The 25,530-nt window shown below is 28.8% G+C and overlaps 1 protein-coding gene across 1 annotated transcript in view; it reads left to right on the plus strand.

The window, feature by feature from the left end:
• Clbn (Nuclear export mediator factor NEMF homolog Clbn) overlaps positions 1–25,530 on the plus strand; it is a 58,587-nt gene that overhangs the window by 22,100 nt on the left and 10,957 nt on the right. The window contains exon 3 of the mRNA XM_065514997.1: positions 19,344–20,248. Within this exon, the coding sequence (XP_065371069.1) occupies positions 19,344–20,248 (905 nt within the window). The remainder of the gene's footprint in view (positions 1–19,343; positions 20,249–25,530) is intronic.

Genomic DNA, 25,530 nt, shown 5'->3' on the forward strand with positions numbered 1-25,530 from the left:
TATGTATGTATGTATGTATGTATGTATGTATGTATGTATGTATGTATGTATGTATGTATGTATGTATGTATGTATGTATGTATGTATGTATGTATGTATGTATGTATGTATGTATGTATGTATGTATGTATGTATGTATGTATGTATGTATGTATGTATGTATGTATGTATGTATGTATGTATGTATGTATGTATGTATGTATGTATGTATGTATGTATGTATGTATGTATGTATGTATGTATGTATGTATGTATGTATGTATGTATGTATGTATGTATGTATGTATGTATGTATGTATGTATGTATGTATGTATGTATGTATGTATGTATGTATGTATGTATGTATGTATGCATGTATGTATGCATGTATGTATGTATGTATGTATGTATGTATGTATGTATGTATGTATGTATGTATGTATGTATGTATGTATGTATGTATGTATGTATGTATGTATGTATGTATGTATGTATGTATGTATGTATGTATGTATGTATGTATGTATGTATGTATGTATGTATGTATGTATGTATGTATGTATGTATGTATGTATGTATGTATGTATGTATGTATGTATGTATGTATGTATGTATGTATGTATGTATGTATGTATGTATGTATGTATGTATGTATGTATGTATGTATGTATGTATGTATGTATGTATGTATGTATGTATGTATGTATGTATGTATGTATGTATGTATGTATGTATGTATGTTTTTTTTTTTTTTTTTTTTTTTTTTTTTTTTTTTTTTCATTGGAGGTGGAAACCTTGCATAGGTCCCAGATGGGTATGTCGGATTCGTACCGACTAAAACCACCTCCATCGTCAACACCATACTCCGCGGGACTGCCATCAGGTAATACTTCGCGGCGCGGTCAGCTATTCTTGCTGCTTTCATTTTCCTATTGCGATTGCACTGCTGTAAGCTGCTTTCGAAGCTGTTCCTCTTTCCTTAGTGATTCCATTACGTATCTTACAAACTCTTTTACACGATCCCAGTTTTCCTCTGAAGCCAACATAGTATCTATGATATTCTGCGGTGTTAAACTGCTACCAATCTGTCTTTCAAGCCTTCCTCTTTCCTCTCTAAATCGTTGGCATACGAATATGACATGTTCCGCGTTTTCATCAGTCTCGATGCAGACTGGACACCTTGGTGAGTCATCATGTTTAAAACGGTATAGATAACTCCTGAATCCTCCATGTCCTGTTAAAAACTGTGTCAAGTGGTAGCTGATCTCTCCATGTCTGCGATTTACCCATCTCTCGATATTTGGGATCAATTTGTATGTCCATCGACCTGCGGTAGAATTATCCCACCTTCTCTGCCAGTTTTGCATAGACACTCTCCTTTCTGTTTGTCGAATATATCTGTACTGCGTCTCTGGATTCTTTGATTTCTCGTAGTGTATTTTTGAAAATTCTCGTGCTGTTATGTCTATTGGCATTATGCCCGCCACTACACTTGATGCATCGAGAGATATTGTGCGATATCCGCAGCATACTCGAAGACAATTTCTACGGAAAATTGACATCATGTCTTTCCTGGAAGTACACCTGAGAGCTCTCTCCCATATAGGTGAACCATATAGGAGGATTGAGTTTGCAACACGCGAAAGTAGAATTCTGCGGCTTTGCCTTGGGCCTCCTATATTTGGCATTATCCTTGCCAATGTGTTTACTACATTGGTTGCCTTTTGGCATGAATATTCGGTGTGACGTTTAAAGTTTAGTCTATTATCGATCATCACGCCAAGGTATTTGATAGCCTCTGTGGATACAATTTCACTTCTTCCTACTTGTATATTTAGAACCTCTTTTGCCCTCCGGCTGCTTACCAACACCAGTTCGGTTTTATGCTCGGCCAATTTCAGGTTCATGGAGTCTAACCATAACCTTATGGTTCTAATAGCCTCATTTGCATAAAGCTGTACATCATCTATCGTCCGGGCTTGAACGACTACAGCGACATCATCCGCGAATCCTACAATTTTTACCTCCTCTGGTACTGTAAGTCTAAACACACCATCGTACATGATGTTCCACAGGAGTGGGCCTAGGACGGATCCTTGGGGAACACCCGCCGTAATATATTGGGACTCAGTGCCATTGTCCGTCTCGTACCACAGGGTTCTGTCAGAAAAGTAACATTTTACTATTTTGATAAGATATTCTGGTACGTTCAGTTGCTGCAGCGCTTTGATTATGTTGTTCCATCTAGCTGAGTTAAAAGCATTCTTGATGTCCAATGTAACTATCGCGCAGTAGTTTCTTGTACTACCTTTAGCTTGGATTGCTTTTTTCGCCGTATCTACTACCAGAGTTATGGCATCGATTGTTGACCTTGCTTTACGGAATCCAAATTGCATCTGTGAGATACCCGCGGCTTCTTCTACAGCGTTTAGTAACCTAGTGTATACCACCCTTTCTAGGCACTTGCCTAATGTATCTAGTAGGCATATCGGTCGATACGATTCGGGTTCTCCCAAAGTTTTCCCTGGTTTGGGTATCAGAATAAGTTTTTGTTTTTTCCAGATAGTAGGGAATACTCCATCGTTTAGGCAGTTATTGAAGAGTTTTACAAACAGACCAGGGGTTGTTTTTATCGCGATCTTCAATGCTCTGTTTGGGATATTATCCGGTCCTGGGGCTTTTTTATCGCCAATTTTCGTGCACATTTTTAGTATCTCTTCTTCTGTGACTGGTGTAGGGTGAGATACGTTACTGCTGTGAATCTCTCCTGTATGCGGTTCTCCTTCTGGAAAAAGCGTAGCAACTATCTCTCTAATCAGGGTCGGACACGTTACTTGAGCTGATTTCTTTCCTCTTAGTCGCGACATCACAATACGATATGCTTTCCCCCATGGATTGGAGTCGGCTTCATTACATAATTGTTTAAAACAATTTGCTTTGCTCTTGTTGATGGCCTTTTGAAGTTTTTTCCTAGCCTGATGATATGCCTCTCTTTTCGATTCAAAATTGGGTCTTGACCTTCCTCTTTGGTAGCGGCGCCTGGTTTTTAAACATTCTTTCCTTAGTGATGATATTTCATCGTTCCACCAGTAATTTTCTTTCCTTCTATTACTATGTCTTCTTCTAGGCATTGCAGCATCGCAAGCCGTTTTCATGACATTCACTATTCTTTCAGCCATCTCATTGGCACTTCCATCTTCGATGCTTTGGTTTGAGAATGATTCTGCAAAGGTAGCTTCATCCAGTTTATCGTTTGCCCAACCTTGGAAGGTAGCTTTTTCCCTTGGTATAGTTGTGCGGCCTTCATTGTCTATGCTAAATAGTATTGCCTGGTGGTCGCTGTGAGTGTAGTGCTCACTCACTTGCCACTGAACGTCCTTAGCTAGAGGAGTACTGACGAATGTAATGTCGACTATCGACCCATATCCAGCTCTCCTAAAGGTGTATGCGCTCCCTGTATTTAGTAGGACGAGATCGAGTAAGGAAAAAGCTTCCAGGAGTAATCGTCCTCTATTATTGGTATTTCGACAGCCCCAATCTACAGCAGCAGCATTGAAGTCACCTGCTATGATGATCGGATTGTGCTGGCTGGCATCTATAACTAGGTTTTCGATTATTTTCTCGAAATCTGGCAACGTTATGTTTGGCGACATATAGCAACTATATACATATATCCCTCCAATTTTTATCCTAACAAAACCATCCGAAAGTTGTTTCATTCCCTCCTCAATCGCCTTATTACCGCAGGCCCAGACAGCTGCTCTTCCCGATGAATCCTTCTCCCATATGTTTTTCTCTAGGTTTCGGTATTGTTCGCTTAGTATGGCGACGTCTATTTTAAGTTCGTAGATAGTCTGTGTTAAGAGATCCTGGGCTGCTGCACAATGATTAACATTAAGTTGGATGTATCTCATTTATATCTGTCACTAAGGGCCTTCTTGAAGACTGGGCATCTATAGCTTCCTGCTATATGTTTTAGTTCTGTGTCTCCGTTTGATTTACACAACATGCAGTTTGGTTCGACTTCACATTCCTTAGATATATGTCCTTCAGCACCGCACCTTCGGCATAGACGCGATCTGTCTGCTTCTGTTTTACAGAACTTTGCCGTATGGCCATACTCCAAACATCTGTAGCACATAGTAAGGCTTATCGTCTCCCTTATTCGGCATATAGACCAACCTATTTTAATTTTGCCCATTTCTACAGCTTTCCTCGCGGCTCTTAAAGGTAAGCTTAATTTAGCAATTTGCGTGCCTCCGTAGGATTTTCGGATTGACTTCACTACCTTCTCGTTCAGATCTGGAATCTCCAACGCCTTTGCGAAAGCGAGGCATATTTCCTGCTTAGTTGTGATGTCGTCCAGGTCTTTACACTCTATTACTGTCTCTTCTGTATGGGTTTTTATCTCCACAGAACCGTCGAGACATGTTTTGATCTTGTCGTTAAACTTGTCGGCGATACTCTGACTCGTACTTTTTAGTTCTAGTATAAGGTCGCCCTTTTGAGTCCTTCGGACCTTATTCACCTCGTCTCCTAGCTCTATCAGTTCTGGATCGGTTCTAATCTTCTTTAGAATATCTGCATATGTAGCATCACCCTTGGCTGATATGATCATCGTGTCGGGTTTTTGTTTATGGGGTCTCTTCTTTTTCTTCTTCCCTGCTGTCATCCACATATTCGGTTTTGGGACATTTATAGATTCCGTTGGATTTTCTGTAGCCCTCTCTTCTTTTGGCGGTACTCGTTCCTTTACTTTTGGTGAACGTTTTTTCGGTCTTTTTGGAGTTTCCATACTCGATGTGGCATCTATTGGGTCTCTACTCCTTTTTGCCTCATTTTTGTTGGGAATATTCTTGGGAGATGTTTGCGAAGCTCTCGTGTTGGTTTCTAGAGGGACGCAATTTCCTGCTCTTTCATCACGTACTTTATTATATGTGACTCTAATCGTCCTCACTTTTTCCTTAATGGCGTGGTGTACGTTGTTTCTATTTTTAACGTATTCCATGAGGTCGACTATCATGTCTCCTAGTACAACAAACGTGTCCTTATAGTGTTTGGTTTCTTCTTCATCTTCTTTACCTACAGTATCTGGGACTGTTCTCTCCGTGTTTGGGGCCAATATCGTTGGCGGTGTCCTCTTTATAGCAGAACTTCTGACGAAGGGGCTTTTCTCCGACTGTTGGTGATTGCTTGTAGCATTATCTGTTACCCTAGCCAAGCTTACCGGGGTAACATATGTATGTATGTATGTATGTATGTATGTATGTATGTATGTATGTATGTATGTATGTATGTATGTATGTATGTATGTATGTATGTATGTATGTATGTATGTATGTATGTATGTATGTATGTATGTATGTATGTATGTATGTATGTATGTATGTATGTATGTATGTATGTATGTATGTATGTATGTATGTATGTATGTATGTATGTATGTATGTATGTATGTATGTATGTATGTATGTATGTATGTATGTATGTATGTATGTATGTATGTATGTATGTATGTATGTATGTATGTATGTATGTATGTATGTATGTATGTATGTATGTATGTATGTATGTATGTATGTATGTATGTATGTATGTATGTATGTATGTATGTATGTATGTATGTATGTATGTATGTATGTATGTATGTATGTATGTATGTATGTATGTATGTATGTATGTATGTATGTATGTATGTATGTATGTATGTATGTATGTATGTATGTATGTATGTATGTATGTATGTATGTATGTATGTATGTATGTATGTATGTATGTATGTATGTATGTATGTATGTATGTATGTATGTATGTATGTATGTATGTATGTATGTATGTATGTATGTATGTATGTATGTATGTATGTATGTATGTATGTATGTATGTATGTATGTATGTATGTATGTATGTATGTATGTATGTATGTATGTATGTATGTATGTATGTATGTATGTATGTATGTATGTATGTATGTATGTATGTATGTATGTATGTATGTATGTATGTATGTATGTATGTATGTATGTATGTATGTATGTATGTATGTATGTATGTATGTATGTATGTATGTATGTATGTATGTATGTATGTATGTATGTATGTATGTATGTATGTATGTATGTATGTATGTATGTATGTATGTATGTATGTATGTATGTATGTATGTATGTATGTATGTATGTATGTATGTATGTATGTATGTATGTATGTATGTATGTATGTATGTATGTATGTATGTATGTATGTATGTATGTATGTATGTATGTATGTATGTATGTATGTATGTATGTATGTATGTATGTATGTATGTATGTATGTATGTATGTATGTATGTATGTATGTATGTATGTATGTATGTATGTATGTATGTATGTATGTATGTATGTATGTATGTATGTATGTATGTATGTATGTATGTATGTATGTATGTATGTATGTATGTATGTATGTATGTATGTATGTATGTATGTATGTATGTATGTATGTATGTATGTATGTATGTATGTATGTATGTATGTATGTATGTATGTATGTATGTATGTATGTATGTATGTATGTATGTATGTATGTATGTATGTATGTATGTATGTATGTATGTATGTATGTATGTATGTATGTATGTATGTATGTATGTATGTATGTATGTATGTATGTATGTATGTATGTATGTATGTATGTATGTATGTATGTATGTATGTATGTATGTATGTATGTATGTATGTATGTATGTATGTATGTATGTATGTATGTATGTATGTATGTATGTATGTATGTATGTATGTATGTATGTATGTATGTATGTATGTATGTATGTATGTATGTATGTATGTATGTATGTATGTATGTATGTATGTATGTATGTATGTATGTATGTATGTATGTATGTATGTATGTATGTATGTATGTATGTATGTATGTATGTATGTATGTATGTATGTATGTATGTATGTATGTATGTATGTATGTATGTATGTATGTATGTATGTATGTATGTATGTATGTATGTATGTATGTATGTATGTATGTATGTATGTATGTATGTATGTATGTATGTATGTATGTATGTATGTATGTATGTATGTATGTATGTATGTATGTATGTATGTATGTATGTATGTATGTATGTATGTATGTATGTATGTATGTATGTATGTATGTATGTATGTATGTATGTATGTATGTATGTATGTATGTATGTATGTATGTATGTATGTATGTATGTATGTATGTATGTATGTATGTATGTATGTATGTATGTATGTATGTATGTATGTATGTATGTATGTATGTATGTATGTATGTATGTATGTATGTATGTATGTATGTATGTATGTATGTATGTATGTATGTATGTATGTATGTATGTATGTATGTATGTATGTATGTATGTATGTATGTATGTATGTATGTATGTATGTATGTATGTATGTATGTATGTATGTATGTATGTATGTATGTATGTATGTATGTATGTATGTATGTATGTATGTATGTATGTATGTATGTATGTATGTATGTATGTATGTATGTATGTATGTATGTATGTATGTATGTATGTATGTATGTATGTATGTATGTATGTATGTATGTATGTAATGTATGTATGTATGTATGTATGTATGTATGTATGTATGTATGTATGTATGTATGTATGTATGTATGTATGTATGTATGTATGTATGTATGTATGTATGTATGTATGTATGTATGTATGTATGTATGTATGTATGTATGTATGTATGTATGTATGTATGTATGTATGTATGTATGTATGTATGTATGTATGTATGTATGTATGTATGTATGTATGTATGTATGTATGTATGTATGTATGTATGTATGTATGTATGTATGTATGTATGTATGTATGTATGTATGTATGTATGTATGTATGTATGTATGTATGTATGTATGTATGTATGTATGTATGTATGTATGTATGTATGTATGTATGTATGTATGTATGTATGTATGTATGTATGTATGTATGTATGTATGTATGTATGTATGTATGTATGTATGTATGTATGTATGTATGTATGTATGTATGTATGTATGTATGTATGTATGTATGTATGTATGTATGTATGTATGTATGTATGTATGTATGTATGTATGTATGTATGTATGTATGTATGTATGTATGTATGTATGTATGTATGTATGTATGTATGTATGTATGTATGTATGTATGTATGTATGTATGTATGTATGTATGTATGTATGTATGTATGTATGTATGTATGTATGTATGTATGTATGTATGTATGTATGTATGTATGTATGTATGTATGTATGTATGTATGTATGTATGTATGTATGTATGTATATGTATGTATGTATGTATGTATGTATGTATGTATGTATGTATGTATGTATGTATGTATGTATGTATGTATGTATGTATGTATGTATGTATGTATGTATGTATGTATGTATGTATGTATGTATGTATGTATGTATGTATGTATGTATGTATGTATGTAGTATGTATGTATGTATGTATGTATGTATGTATGTATGTATGTATGTATGTATGTATGTATGTATGTATGTATGTATGTATGTATGTATGTATGTATGTATGTATGTATGTATGTATGTATGTATGTATGTATGTATGTATGTATGTATGTATGTAGTATGTATGTATGTATGTATGTATGTATGTATGTATGTATGTATGTATGTATGTATGTATGTATGTATGTATGTATGTATGTATGTATGTATGTATGTATGTATGTATGTATGTATGTATGTATGTATGTATGTATGTATGTATGTATGTATGTATGTATGTAAGTATGTATGTATGTATGTATGTATGTATGTATGTATGTATGTATGTATGTATGTATGTATGTATGTATGTATGTATGTATGTATGTATGTACAGTGGTGGTCAAAACATATGCAACCAGAAACAGAATTTTACAAAAGTGGTTTAAACTAGTTTAAGATGTAAACAAAAATATTCATTTGCTTATAATATTTTTTAATTAATGCTTTAAAAATAAGAATATGAAATTTAGTTCAGAATTGTTTGCATTGAAAAGAAAAAAAATTAAAAAACTACGTATGGGTTGATATTTCATTGGTCAAAACATATGCAACTAATTGCTTTTAAAACATTTCTGTCTATAAAACTTAATATTTCGTGGCAAATCCTATATTTTCAATGACGGCCTTACATCGGCAAGGCAGTGAAGCATTCAAATTGGTAATAAAATTTGCAGGAATAGCGTTCCAAGCATCTACCAATCCTTGAAACATAATATCTGAATTAGTGCAATTTTCGGGGTCGATTCTTTGATTAACGATTTCCCAAATATTCTCAATGGGATTTAAATCTAGTAATTGTGGTGGCCATTCCATTACCGAAACTCTTTCTTGTGTTAACCACGATTTAACAACATGTGAAGAGTGCTTGGGGTCGTTATCGTGCTGAATAACTCATCGAAGAGGCATATTATCCTCAGAATTTGGAAGCATTACTCTTTCTAAGATGTCTCTATAGATAAATCCATCCATTATTTCATTAATTTAGAGCGATGGGACAACTCCAGCAGCAGAAAAACAACCCCCATACCATTACGTTGCATTATTATTATTATTATTATTATTATTATTATTATTATTATTATTATTATTATTATTATTATTATTATTATTATTATTATTATTATTATTATTATTATTATTATTATTATTATTATTATTATTATTATTATTATTATTATTATTATTATTATTATTATTATTATTATTATTATTATTATTATTATTATTATTATTATTATTATTATTATTATTATTATTATTATTATTATTATTATTATTATTATTATTATTATTATTATTATTATTATTATTATTATTATTATTATTATTATTATTATTATTATTATTATTATTATTATTATTATTATTATTATTATTATTATTATTATTATTATTATTATTATTATTATTATTATTATTATTATTATTATTATTATTATTATTATTATTATTATTATTATTATTATTATTATTATTATTATTATTATTATTATTATTATTATTATTATTATTATTATTATTATTATTATTATTATTATTATTATTATTATTATTATTATTATTATTATTATTATTATTATTATTATTATTATTATTATTATTATTATTATTATTATTATTATTATTATTATTATTATTATTATTATTATTATTATTATTATTATTATTATTATTATTATTATTATTATTATTATTATTATTATTATTATTATTATTATTATTATTATTATTATTATTATTATTATTATTATTATTATTATTATTATTATTATTATTATTATTATTATTATTATTATTATTATTATTATTATTATTATTATTATTATTATTATTATTATTATTATTATTATTATTATTATTATTATTATTATTATTATTATTATTATTATTATTATTATTATTATTATTATTATTATTATTATTATTATTATTATTATTATTATTATTATTATTATTATTATTATTATTATTATTATTATTATTATTATTATTATTATTATTATTATTATTATTATTATTATTATTATTATTATTATTATTATTATTATTATTATTATTATTATTATTATTATTATTATTATTATTATTATTATTATTATTATTATTATTATTATTATTATTATTATTATTATTATTATTATTATTATTATTATTATTATTATTATTATTATTATTATTATTATTATTATTATTATTATTATTATTATTATTATTATTATTATTATTATTATTATTATTATTATTATTATTATTATTATTATTATTATTATTATTATTATTATTATTATTATTATTATTATTATTATTATTATTATTATTATTATTATTATTATTATTATTATTATTATTATTATTATTATTATTATTATTATTATTATTATTATTATTATTATTATTATTATTATTATTATTATTATTATTATTATTATTATTATTATTATTATTATTATTATTATTATTATTATTATTATTATTATTATTATTATTATTATTATTATTATTATTATTATTATTATTATTATTATTATTATTATTATTATTATTATTATTATTATTATTATTATTATTATTATTATTATTATTATTATTATTATTATTATTATTATTATTATTATTATTATTATTATTATTATTATTATTATTATTATTATTATTATTATTATTATTATTATTATTATTATTATTATTATTATTATTATTATTATTATTATTATTATTATTATTATTATTATTATTATTATTATTATTATTATTATTATTATTATTATTATTATTATTATTATTATTATTATTATTATTATTATTATTATTATTATTATTATTATTATTATTATTATTATTATTATTATTATTATTATTATTATTATTATTATTATTATTATTATTATTATTATTATTATTATTATTATTATTATTATTATTATTATTATTATTATTATTATTATTATTATTATTATTATTATTATTATTATTATTATTATTATTATTATTATTATTATTATTATTATTATTATTATTATTATTATTATTATTATTATTATTATTATTATTATTATTATTATTATTATTATTATTATTATTATTATTATTATTATTATTATTATTATTATTATTATTATTATTATTATTATTATTATTATTATTATTATTATTATTATTATTATTATTATTATTATTATTATTATTATTATTATTATTATTATTATTATTATTATTATTATTATTATTATTATTATTATTATTATTATTATTATTATTATTATTATTATTATTATTATTATTATTATTATTATTATTATTATTATTATTATTATTATTATTATTATTATTATTATTATTATTATTATTATTATTATTATTATTATTATTATTATTATTATTATTATTATTATTATTATTATTATTATTATTATTATTATTATTATTATTATTATTATTATTATTATTATTATTATTATTATTATTATTATTATTATTATTATTATTATTATTATTATTATTATTATTATTATTATTATTATTATTATTATTATTATTATTATTATTATTATTATTATTATTATTATTATTATTATTATTATTATTATTATTATTATTATTATTATTATTATTATTATTATTATTATTATTATTATTATTATTATTATTATTATTATTATTATTATTATTATTATTATTATTATTATTATTATTATTATTATTATAGATTAAATTAATTATTATTTTGATAGATATCCCACTCGCATCCCACTAAGCGACCAAAAAGGTTTTAAAGGAAAAGACCTAAGCTTTCTTTTGAGAAAAAAAAATTAATAAAAAAAGAGTCCATTTTGGAAAAAAAAAGTCAAAAAGGTTTTTGATTTTTCAAAAAAAGTAAAAAAATTTATGTCTTGAGTTACAAAACATTTTTTTTATAGATATCCCACTCGCATCCCACTAAGCGACAAAAAGGGTGTTAAAGGAAAACACATAAGCTTTCTTCTGAGCAAAAAAAAAATTAAAAAATGGGTCCATTTTTTTAAAAAAAAGTCAACAAAGTTTTTGATTTTGCAAAAAAATTCAAAAATTTTAAATCTTGAGTTACAAAATATTTTTTTTGATAGATATCCCACTTGCATCCCACTAAGCGACCATATACATAGGTCGCTTAGGAAAAGACCTAAGCTTTCTTAAAAAAAATAAAAAAAATAAATAAAAAGGGCCCATTTTGAAAAAAAAGTCAAAAATATTTTTGATTTAAAAAAAAAAATCAAAAATATTTTATTAAATTTTTTTAATTTTTTTTTTTCGAAAGATTGCATAAATAGCTATCTAAACTATTTGGGACACATTTTGCTAAGAACAATAGGTAATAAGTTATATGGATAAAAAAAACACCTGTTTGGCCAAAATGTCAAATTTTGACCTCCTATAACTCAGAGAGTTCTTGACCGATCTTGTTGAAAAATGGTGTCCGAATTACTATCCAATAGAACTAACATTGGTGCAAATTTCATCGCGATCGGAAGACATCGATTTCAAAAGTTGGTTCACTTGACGTGAAATGCCCCATATATATTTTTAACTATTTATTTTTCTTGGTTCCCCACTGTAATCTTTGTCTCTTATATTGATGATTTCTGACTCAACAAATGGTCCTACACTCAGTGTGAATACTTGCTTTAATATTGCATTACAACGTCATTTACGTAATTTTAATATTGCTCATTTGAATTGTCAAAGCATCAAGCCTTCGACTAATAATTCGAAGTTTGATGAGTTGAAATCACTTTTTACTGATTCGTTTATAGATGTTTTTGCAGTTACTGAAACATGGTTAAAACCATATACACATCTGCTCAAAATAATAGATACACCAAAATTTATTTTTTAAAAACGAAAAAAAATAACAATATAAAATTATAAAAAAAATTCAGTCGATTTTTATTTATAGTTAAAAGGAGAGTAAAAAACAAAAACAAAATATTTCATAATTAATAATAAATATAAAGTAAATTAAATTTCTTAAATTTCGAAAAATTTGGTGCTCATAATAATAGATACATTTTTAAAAATTCTTATTAAACAAAAGCTAATAAATTTTATCTTAAAAAAATTAGTTTATTATTAAAGTAAAGCTAGTATCCAGTATATCCACCTTTGTTTTGTAAAAACTTTCTCCACTCTTCTGGGCATACTGGATATCAAGTTCTAACACTTCTCCAATGGAATCTCGTACCATATTTTTTGCGTTTTCTCCCATAAATCGTCTTTATTTTTGAAAACTTCCTTCGAAAGCCTTATCTTTAATTCACTCCACAAGTTTTCTATTGGGTTTAAATCAGGGGATTGGCTGGGCCAGCTTAAAACAGGTACGTTATTCTCCAAGAACCAGTTTTTAATTAATCTTGAACTATGTTTTGGGTCGTTGTCCTGCTGGAATGTCCATATTAATGGCATATTTTCCGATGCATATGGAAGCATTACGTTTTCCAATATGTCTCTATACTCACTAGCATTCATGGTATCTTCTATTCGGAATATCGGACCAACACCATTCCATGAAAAGCAACCCCAAACCATTATGTTTCCCCCGCCATGTTTTACCGTCTTTTTTTGTAAATTTAACGTGGAATTCTTTTCCTTTTGGCCGGCGTACATTTCTTTGGCAGTCGTTTCCAAACAAATTTATTTTTGTTTCGTCGCTCCATAAAATATTTCTCCATTTTTTTTCGCCTTCACATCCGGACCATTGTAAGTGCTCTTTAGCAAATTCTAATCTTGTCTTGATATTTTTTTGGCGCATTGTGGTACTTTTCTGGCAATTCTTCCCGGCAATTTAGCTTGTAAAAGACGACGACGAACTGTTTGTGGACTGATTTCGTTACATAGCTCCGCAGAAATAGCTTTCGATGATATGAAAGGGTCTTTTTTAACCATAAGGACGATCCGCCTATCTGTTTCTGGACTGGTTTTCTTTGGTCTACCGCGAGTTTCTCTTTTTTGTTTTTTAGATAAAGCATTTTGGACAAAATGTAAAGATCTTCCTATGCTCTTTGCTATTTCCCGTAATGATTTTCCTTGATTTCTCATCGTTTGAACAATTTTTTTCTCATCTTCGGTACAATGATGATTTCGTCCCATTTTCTTCAAAAGAGTCCTATTTTTTATAAAATTGTTGCTAAAATTTAAATTATACTTACTGTTTCACGTAAATAGGAACAAAAAATTGCACAAAAAAAAAATTGTATATAAACAAATTACAAATTACTGATGTGTATCTATTTTTATGAGCAAATAATTTTTTGTAATTCAAATAAATTCGTTTTTAAAAATCAACATGAAAGCAAATAGTTGCCAGATTTTTGACTGACATGACATTGAAAGATAGAAATTTTAATAATATGATGTATTCTTAACGCTTGCGAGGAAATTTTCAATGTTACCGCCATTTAAATTTTTTCCAATTAGGTGTATCTATTATTTTGAGCAGATGTGTATATCATGTCGTGCTGTGGAGATTCCCGGATTCAAAATTTGCAGGAATGATCGGTTAAATTCAAGAGGTGGTGGAGTTGCAATCTACATTTCCAATCAAATTAAGTACAAAAAGTCTTTCAGGTTTCGGAGTTAGGAACTTGCGAGTCTTTGTTTGTTGAAATTTACCTTAACAATGTAGTGTTTCTATTCGGAGTAGTTTACTTACCCCATGGTGACATTTGTTCTTTTGAACAGTTCCATTATAACCTTTTTCTAAATTATTCTAATATTATTATTGTTGGGGACTATAATTGTAATTTGTTTGATATTGTAAAATCTAACTATATGCGATCTTTATGCTTAAGATGCAATTTATCGATAGTTCATAACTCAAAGCCCACACATTTTGACATAGCTCATGGTTCAACGTCACTGATTGATTATTGGCTAGTTAGTAATTTTTCTATGGTATGTCTGTCAGACCAGATACATTGTCCGTCCATATCCCATCATGACTGTATTTTTGCGTCGTTTATGATGAAGGTTGACCGGAGTGATGAGTTTATAGAATTTCATGACTATAAATCCATTGATTGGGATAACATACTTCGTTGTCTTTCTAATTTTGATTATTCTCAGTTTTATTGCGGTGATGTTGATGAACAATGTAATGATTTTTCTTCTCTCTTAAATCTACTTTTTTCTTTTGTTCCTGTTGTAAGGAGGAAAATTTGTCGTGGCAATGTGAATTGGATGAATTGTAGAGAGATTAGATATGCTCAGAGTCTTAGAGACCTAGCATATAGAGCATATTTGTCTAATCGCTCAGATGTGAATTGGAAAATTTTCTGCAAACATCGCAATAGGGCCAAGAATATTATTCGCAGAGTGAAGAGGTTACACTTTTCTAAAGTTTTTTGGGGACTGGATTCATCTTCTCTTTGGAAAGTTCTTAGAGGAGCTGGATGTGTTGGGACTAATTCAATGGTATATGAGGGTGATATTGATCAATTAAATGATTTTTTTGTTTCTGGTGGTAGTGTAAATTCTAATTTTGACTTTTCATTCCTTGATAACTCGATTGGTTCTTTTTCATTTCGATGTGTTGATGAAAATGAAGTGATGGTAGCGTTGAATAAAGTTAAATCTAGTTCGGTGGGCATTGACAGCATCTCTATTCGTTTTATTAAATTAATTTACCCATTTGTTTCTAATTATATGCTTCATCTGATTAACTCTATTTTGACCACATCTACTTTTCCCACATGTTGGAAAACAGCTAGGGTTGTACCTATCCCTAAATCTAATGTAGTTCATGGACCTGAAGATCTTCGCCCTATATCAATTCTTCCTGCGTTATCAAAAGTTGTAGAACATGTAATCCGAAACCAAATTCTTGAATCAGTATGTGACTGCATTTATGACAAACAATACGCTTTTCGTAAAGGTTTTAACACAACATCTCTGCTTTTAAGTTTGACTGATAAAATCAGGAATAATGTAAATAATAATGAATTCAGTGTTCTTATTTCCCTGGATCTGACTAAGGCATTTAATTCTTTAAATCACTACCAACTTATTAAGAAACTTCAGAGTGAGTTCAATTTTTCTAAATCAGCATGTAAACTTATGTTTTCTTATTTAGTTGGTAGATCGCAATTTGTACAGATCAATGAAGCTAGTTCAAACTTAAGGTTCCTATCATCTGGTGTCCCCCAGGGATCAGTCTTAGGACCTCTTCTGTTTATTTTATATGTAAACAGTCTTCCCCGTTGTCTTAACTCTTCGATATGCGAGTCTTTTCTATTTGCTGATGACGTTTTTCTGCTGTTCAGAAGCTGTTTGGACTTTAAGGATGTACTAGTATCTAACATAAACTTTAGCTTAAAGTGTATTCTTGAGTGGACATCGGATAATTTCTTAAGCATAAACCCTACTAAGACCAAAGCCATTGTTTTTGGACCTACTAATAGATTTTTTTTCTGATTTTAATATTTTCTTGGGTGATGTTCAGATTGATTTTGTTGAACATCTTAAATGTCTGGGAGTTATATTGGACTGCAAACTTTCTTTTGCTGATCACATTGATTCATTAAGTTTTAGAGTTTTTGGTATCTTAAGGCGATTATACTCAACTAATTTGTATTTGCCATCTAGAATTAGATACAAATTAGCTTATGCACTGTTGATGTCGCAGGTCTTATATGGACTTGAAGTTGTTTCTGGTACTTGTGCTGTATACTTGAATAGAATCAGACGTTTAATTAATGCGGTTGTACGTTTTGTATACAATATTCGTCGTCGTGAACATATATCGTCCTATGTTCTACGTTTTCTTCACTGTTCTTTTCATGATTTTGTAACTTATCGTAATTTGCTTTTCTTTTATAGAGTCATTAAAACTTGCAAACCACTTTCATTGTATAACTCTTTTATGTTTACAAGAGCCACTAGAAACCCTCAAATTTTAATACCTAGAATATCATCTTCTTTTTTGGAAAAGTCTTTCTTAGTCCGAATTGCTAGATGGTGGAACATTTTACCACATTATTTACGCACTTTTTCCCAATCTAATAATGTTTTTAGACTAAAACTCTTAAGATCTTTTTTGAATTCTGGAATTTAATTTAACTTTCTTGGTACTATTTAATTATATAAATTTGTTGCTGAGTGGACCAATTTTAATATTATTATCAATGTTTTAAACTTTTCTACGGCTGGGGAGCCAAATAAAATTAAATATTATAAATGAAAAAGAAAAAAAAAATAATAATCTAAATAATTTACATATGTATGTAATTTATGATAGTTATGGATTTTTGTATACATATTATGGTATTTATAGATTTTATATTGTATGTTATCAGGCAATATTTGCTATGTAATATAATTTTTTTGGCCTTTTAGGCTTTGTATTACAAATAAATGAAATAAATTAAATAAATAAAAAAAAAAAAAATTAAATTAAAATATAAAAATCTTTAAATGATTTTCTATAATTCATTCCCATATTTTATTCAAGTCCTATTCAAAAGTAAAAATCTACAAACATATCCTAAAAAATTATAAAATTTTTCGCAACATAAAAATACGAAATGAATTTACAATTAAACACATTTATAAATACATATCTTTTGATTTTCTTACTTCTCCGACATTATTTTTGTATTAAATATATCAATTTCTGCCTTCATCAATACTCCACATGTTCAACAAAATCTTCGCTAAATGTACGCTAAAAAATACACTAAACGTAGTGAATGTGTACAATGTACCGTACCTTATTCGTAGCGTTTGCGAACATCATCTCACAATCGTAGTGTACGGTATATTGTTTATGTACATGTTCGCAAACTTTAAATTTTTTTTAAGGTATTTCGTACATTTTGTTGCGAATGTGTATGCGTACTGTACATGAAGATTTAAAGTACAGTACACTAACATACGGTATGTTAGTGTTTTTTTTCGAACTCTGATTCTAACATATCGGAGTCGATAACAACTTGACAACTAATGATCCGAAGTCGGCGGATATTTCCTATATTTTCGCCATTTTGAGATTCATTGTATTACAATTAATAAAAAATTAGCACCAAATCTCACACACGCAGCTACTATTAATCTATATCAACTGATCAATTGTGAAATTAACGGCTTTATCATAACAATTTTGTATAGAAGTAAAAGTCGTATGTAGACTTTTGCAACGCTTCATATGTAGAATATTGCAACAATTTCAATATTAACAAACAGTGACCATAGTTTTTTAAAAAAATGTATTGCTGTGATGTAAAATGTACCCTGATAAATATTTACAAGTGGTAATTTTCAAAGATTAAACATTAAATATAAAAAATTCGCATACGATATCGTATGTAGAGTTTTGCGACTAAGTGTATATTGTGGTGACGTGAATTACATTAGTATTATATCTGCAAACATGGCAGACTCTCATAAACTGCCACCTACTACTCTACACAAAATACTTTCTGGATTATGAATCTCCTCAAAAATCTCTTTCAATTGAGTAGAGTCGCATTATTGAACATATCATAATATCTTACTGTTATTGCAAGTATGTTGAAATTCTTGTGTTTTTGGTTTAGTTCTTAAAACTTTTTTTTTTGTAAATTTTCTGAAATAAAAATAAATATATGTTTTTGTCCGCTGATTATGAATATAAAGTAGTTTTTTTTTCTACCACATCTTGTTTTAGATATATTGTGCATTAATTTAAAAAAAAAATACTTTAAATTACCAGCAAAAGAGCGACATATTTATTATTTGACATGTTTCTTTTTTTGTTTGTTAATTAAACTTGTTTTCTTTAAATTTCAAGGATATATCAAAAATCATGAATGAAGCTCGGCGATGTGTTAGCAGGGGCTACATAATACAGAAGAAGGAAGAAAAACCATCAACTGAAGAAGGAAATCAAATCGAACATTTTTACCAAAACATTGAATATCACCCATACAATTTTTGTCAGTACGATGGAGAACCAATTGCTCAATTTGAATCATTCATGTTGGCAGTTGATGAATTTTATTCGACACTTGAGGGTCAAAAAATCGACATGAAAACGTTGCAACAGGAGCGAGATGCACTTAAAAAACTATCAAACGTAAAAAAAGATCACGCCAAACGTATTGAGGACCTAAATAAAGTTCAAGAAGGCGACAAACAAAAAGCCGAATTAATAACAATGAATCAGGGTCTTGTTGATAATGCCATATTGGCTATACGATCAGCCATTGCAAATCAAATGTCATGGCCTGACATACACGAATTAGTAAAGGCTGCCCAATTAAATGGCGATCCAGTTGCTAGTGCCATCAAGCAATTGAAACTGGAAATCAATCATATATCATTAAAATTATCTGATCCATATGAAGCTAGCCCTGAAGATGTAGATGATGACCATGAAAGCAGAAAAAATAGTAAATACACTATGATAGTTGATGTAGATCTAGCTCTATCCGCTTGGGCTAATGCACGAAAATTCTATGACCAAAAAAGATCAGCAGCTCAAAAGGAACAGAAAACAATCGACGCTTCGCAAAAAGCATTGAAATCAGCGGAAAGAAAAACTCAACAGACCCTTAAAGACGTCCGTACTATTTCTACAATTTCTAAGGCACGCAAAGTCTACTGGTTTGAAAAGTTTTATTGGTTTATTAGTTCGGAAAATTATCTTGTTATTGGCGGTAGAGATGCACAGCAAAATGAACTCATTGTTAAAAGGTGAATATACAAAATTTATTACTAGTTTACTTAAGGGTGGATTAGCCGACTATATTATTACCAAACAAAGTTTAATGTGCTGTTTTTATAATAAAAGCGAGTACTTTGAGTGGAAATTTTACATGTGTAACAAAAACAAAATATATGTAAAATGTCAAAGTACTCACTTTTATTATAAAAACAGCTCATAATAAATTTTATTTACAATCGCTTAAATTAAAATCGTTTGAACAGTATTTCAAAAATTGTGTTCAAACAGCTGTTTAATTTTTGTCAATTTCATTCAGCGACAAGCGCGAAAAATTAAAAATTAAAAATAAACAAAAAACATTAAATTTAATTATATTCAAATTAATGAAGAACAATTAATATTATTGGTGCAGTCCAATGAGTGTTTTTATAATAAGTATAGTTCCGTCTATAAACTAGCGGATAAAAAGAAAATAATTATTTGATGTAAAAAATTGACCGACTGGAAAATATTTTGTTTGTTTATGTCAAAACCATATGACACGTTTTTAATGTTCTATAATTGCTCTAAAGTCTTACGTTAAGTCAACATTACGGTTACATTCCATCAACGTTCGGCTAACCCAGCCTTTACTTATGTCAACTGTAAAATAGACAATACTGAAAGGAAAACCTTGTATTTATACAGAATACAAATACAAAAAAAACAAGAGAGCTATATTCGGCTGTGCCGAATCTTATATACCCTTCACCAAATTATACTGCAAAATAAAAATTTCAAATATTTTTATGTAAACAAAATTTATTTTTTTTCCAAAGTTGTTTTTTTAATTTTTTGAAAAAAATTTTTTTTTTCGAATTGCTATTTTATTTTTTTAAATTTATTTTTTTTTTTAAATTTAAAATAAAATTTTTTTTGGTTTTTATTTTTTGGAAGATTTTTACATTTCACTACTGTCAGCAAAAGCTGACTTCTATTTTACGTACGTTCCTTACCACATGTTTATTACCATAGAGAAACATAGAGCGGAAACTAGAAAAAAACTCAAACAAACAAATTACTCAAAATAATCACACATACGAGTGTTGTTTTTGTTTTCACATAGTTTTTTCTAATAATACATTCTCACCACTTAGGTTTTTGACAACTGAGTTAGGTCTTTGACAGGAGAGTTTTTGCTCTATGTCTATTCTCTATGTTTATAACTAGCATTATGAAAACTTAAACTCGATGAAATCCATCTTTTGCACTAAACATAGACCTACCAAAATGTTATTGAATCGCAAAAAAAAGCTAGGAAAAGTTTTGTTTTCTATAATCTTTGGACATCAAAAGCGTACGAATGTACGTTCGATTTTTAGAGCTTTCGATGTTTATCATTAATCATTTAGTGTTGCCATACTTACAAACAATGCTCAACTCAGATATTTTAAAGGTTGAGAAGCACTGCTGTTTGAGAGGCATTAGCAACTTTAAACCAGCCGTTAAAATCGTTATATTTGAATTCAAGTAAAATTTCGTAACAATATCTTTTCTTTGATATCAATTTTGTTGATCTATATTCCAGGATATATTGGTGATATCGCAATGACGTTGAAAATTAATTTTTTTCTGTTTCATCCTTATAAGTTTGACCTATGGTAAAATGGTTCAAAATTTGTTCACGATATACAATAAAAATATATCAATAAACTAGTTTATATAAAAATGTTGAAAATTCGCTGAAAATATACTAAACTATTTGGCTAATAACTCGAAGTTTTATAATATTTTTCATGTTTTTCGTATTAAAAAAATTATACAAATGTTCGTAACTTGAATGTTTAACACCTTTTGTAGATTAGCGTGTTCATAAAATATCTCCTACTTTTTTTTTAAAATTTTAAGAAAAAACTACTTGTTTTTTTTGTAATTGATATCGAACGCCTCAAAAATAAAAATTTGCTTTAATTTCCTGTTTTTTTATAAAATTTATAATATATTATTTCATTATATAAATATCACGTAAATACCAAATTCGCGATATTTAAAAAACGTCAAATGAAGTATTACTATTGCTGTAGTATTATCCATAGTAGAAAAATAGAAGGTAGTTTCATTCTCTCTTTATTTTTTCAAATTCTATATCTGACATGCTTAAGGATTTTGAAGTTTTCGTAAAAATAGTAATGCCATATCAATTTCAAATTTTTCCTTTGGGAATACATAATTTTCATTAATTTGAAAATTATTAAAAAAATAGAAAAAATATTTACCCAACAACAACAACAACAACAACAGTTTATGGATATATGTAAAGCTTGCGAAGAAGATTTGCCAAAACAGCCAATGGTGTGCTCCGACCATTTAGTTAAAAGTAATATTTCAGTTAAAACAAAGCGTGTGAGAATGGATATGAATGCTGTCCCAATTAACACAAGGTAACTTCAAAATACTACTTATTATGTAAACATATTTTGGGATATATATCACCGATTATTACCGATCATAATCCATTAACTATGCACACTGGAGTAGAATCGAAATTATTTAAAAATAAATCTCGTATTTCTAAACGGCGTACCAAAGGAATATTCGAGTTTAAGATTTGAAAATGAACCCCACAAATACTTCAATGGCGGCGCTATGGGACCCAAAGTAGGGCACCTTCGACATGTAAATTTGTTAAACTCGTGCCATTTTTTGTTTTCCATCCGATTTCAAAGACTTTTTATATTTTCTGAGAGTGCTCGGTTAGATCTTGAAAATACATTCTTCCGTGTGCTACTTGTCCCTTATAATTAAACCTCCATTGAAAAGATATAAAAAATTTACATAGTAATAAAAAAAATGAAGAAAATGCATACATATAAAAATAGTCAACGTGTTTTAATAAGTAATCGAACGTTAGGAATTGAATCAATAACTCCCAACACAACATAATACATTTTTATTTAAATAATAAATTAAATTACACATTTTTTGTAAAAAAAATGCTCGAAAATCATAATCATTTTTTGGAATGTGGCAACGCTTTTTGTAATGCTCACAAAAAAAGGAAACTTAAAAAAACCATATTTTAAAAAAAAAATTTTGATTGAAACTACCAAGGTGTATTCAATAAGGTGAAGTTACGAGCACAGCTGATTATTGTTTGTTTATTTATGTTGAGTTTGAAAGTGTCAAAAAGTTGTTTGTTGTTGACATTCAAAATATTGAAATTAAAAATAAAGAAAAACTGAAAATAGTTTATAAAAATTGTTCAAGGCGTTACAGCAGAACAACATTAACATCTGCAAAAACAAAATAAGCAATATTGGATTTTGTTGAAAATCGCAATACGTTCTAAGACAAATCTGGCATCATCCTTATTTACGCCCTTTGGCAACTCTTGTATTAAAACCTCCATTTTTGAATTCATTCGTTAATAAAGCTTCTATTAAAAACGTTCGTTTTTCCTTTAACAAGTAAAATACATTAATAGAATTAACAGGTTATGGGCCAAGCAGCTTCCAACGCGTCGAAGAAATAACTATTAAACTATAGAGCCTACGAATTGAATGGAATAATAGTTTAATACGGAAAAGGTAGAAATACGAACAAGAGGAAAAAAGTTTTTTTTCTCAGAAGGGCGTTGTCTTATGTTACGGCGTCATTATTCGAAGGAACTTTAAGACTGAAAAATGAGCTACAGTGCGATAAGAATAGAACCTTTAAACAAGGAGAATTTTGATACGTGGAAGATCCAAGTACAAGCTCTATTGGTGAAGAATGAATCCTGGAAATACGTGTGTGGAAAATCTGTAAAGCCAGAAGATGCTGCGCAAGCCATTTTGTGGATTGAAAATGACGAGAAGGCTAAATCGGACCTTATACTAACAATCAGCCCATCGGAACTACAACAGATTAGGAACTGTGGCACATCAAAGGAAGTTTGGGACAAGTTACACTCAGTTTATCAATCACGGGGGCCTGCTCGTCAGGCAATGTTGCTCAAGTCTCTTATTTTGACTAAGATGCAAAGCGGTGATGACATGCGTGATCATGTACGGAAATTCTTCGAAGTGGTTGACAAACTGAACGAAATGCAGTTAGTAATAATAGATGAACTATTAGCTATACTTTTATTGTATAGCATTCCGAATGAATACGAAACTTTTAGAATTGCCATCGAGTCGCAGGAGAAATTGCCAAGAACGGAAATTTTAAAAGTCAAACTACTTGAGGAGTTCGAGGCACGTAAACGGAACACAAATGAACATATAGAAGGAGCAATGTATTCCAAGAACAGGCCAAACCATGGCAACAACAATTACGTTACCGGAAACAACAAGAACAACAGTGAGAAAGGTAAATTCAAATACGCTTGCCACTCATGCGGAAAAGTTGGACACATGGCAAGGGATTATAGATCAAAAAGTTCCAACAAAAAGAAGCAGAACAACAAAACGGAAGTTTCGTGCAACGTGAACGAAGTGGCGAACAGCATACAGGACTATCATGGTAAGTGGTGTTTAGATTCAGGCGCCTCTTCACATATGTGCTCCGCAGAGGAAAAATTTGGTGAAATCGTAAATACGGAAGGTAGACAACTAGCTTTGGCAAACAACAACACAACTGAAATACGTGGATTGGGAAACGTACAATTCGAAAGCTCCGAGTGCACGGTGAATTTAAAGGGAACATTATTTGTACCCGATTTGAGGACAAATCTTTTGTCTGTATCGAAGATTACCCAGAACGGTTTGGAGATACTCTTCAAACGGAATGAGGCCGTAATTCGAAATCCAAACAACAATGAGGAACTCTTCGTAGCAAAGCGTGCAGAGGATTTGTACTACGTAAGCGAAAATTTGGAAGTGGCATCGGTTTCACAAACGAAGGAAAAATCCCTGCAAGACTGGCATGAAATGTTTGGACACTTGAACGAAAGGGATCTAAAGGAAATGATAAGGAAAGAGAAAGTTATTGGTGTACATACGAATGTTGAAGCAGTGTTACCAGCTTGTGAAGTTTGCATTCAGGGGAAGCAATCCCAAAGTCCATTTAAGCCATCTCATAGCAAAAGTGGAGAATTACTAGATTTGGTTCACAGCGACGTATGCGGCCCAATGCGTGTGCGGTCATTTGGTGGCAGCCGATATTTCGTCACCTTCATAGATGACAAGAGCCGCTGGTGCGAAATTTATTTTATGGAAAATAAAAGTGAGGTTATTGAAAAATTTATCGAGTTTAAAAATATGGTGGAAAGAAAAACCGGTATGAAGATAAAATGTCTACGTAGTGATAATGGCACAGAATATGTCAACAATAATATGAAGAATTTTTTGAA

This window comes from Calliphora vicina, chromosome 1 (assembly GCF_958450345.1).
Source record: "Calliphora vicina chromosome 1, idCalVici1.1, whole genome shotgun sequence".
In the NCBI taxonomy this organism is placed as follows: Eukaryota; Metazoa; Arthropoda; class Insecta; order Diptera; family Calliphoridae; genus Calliphora; species Calliphora vicina.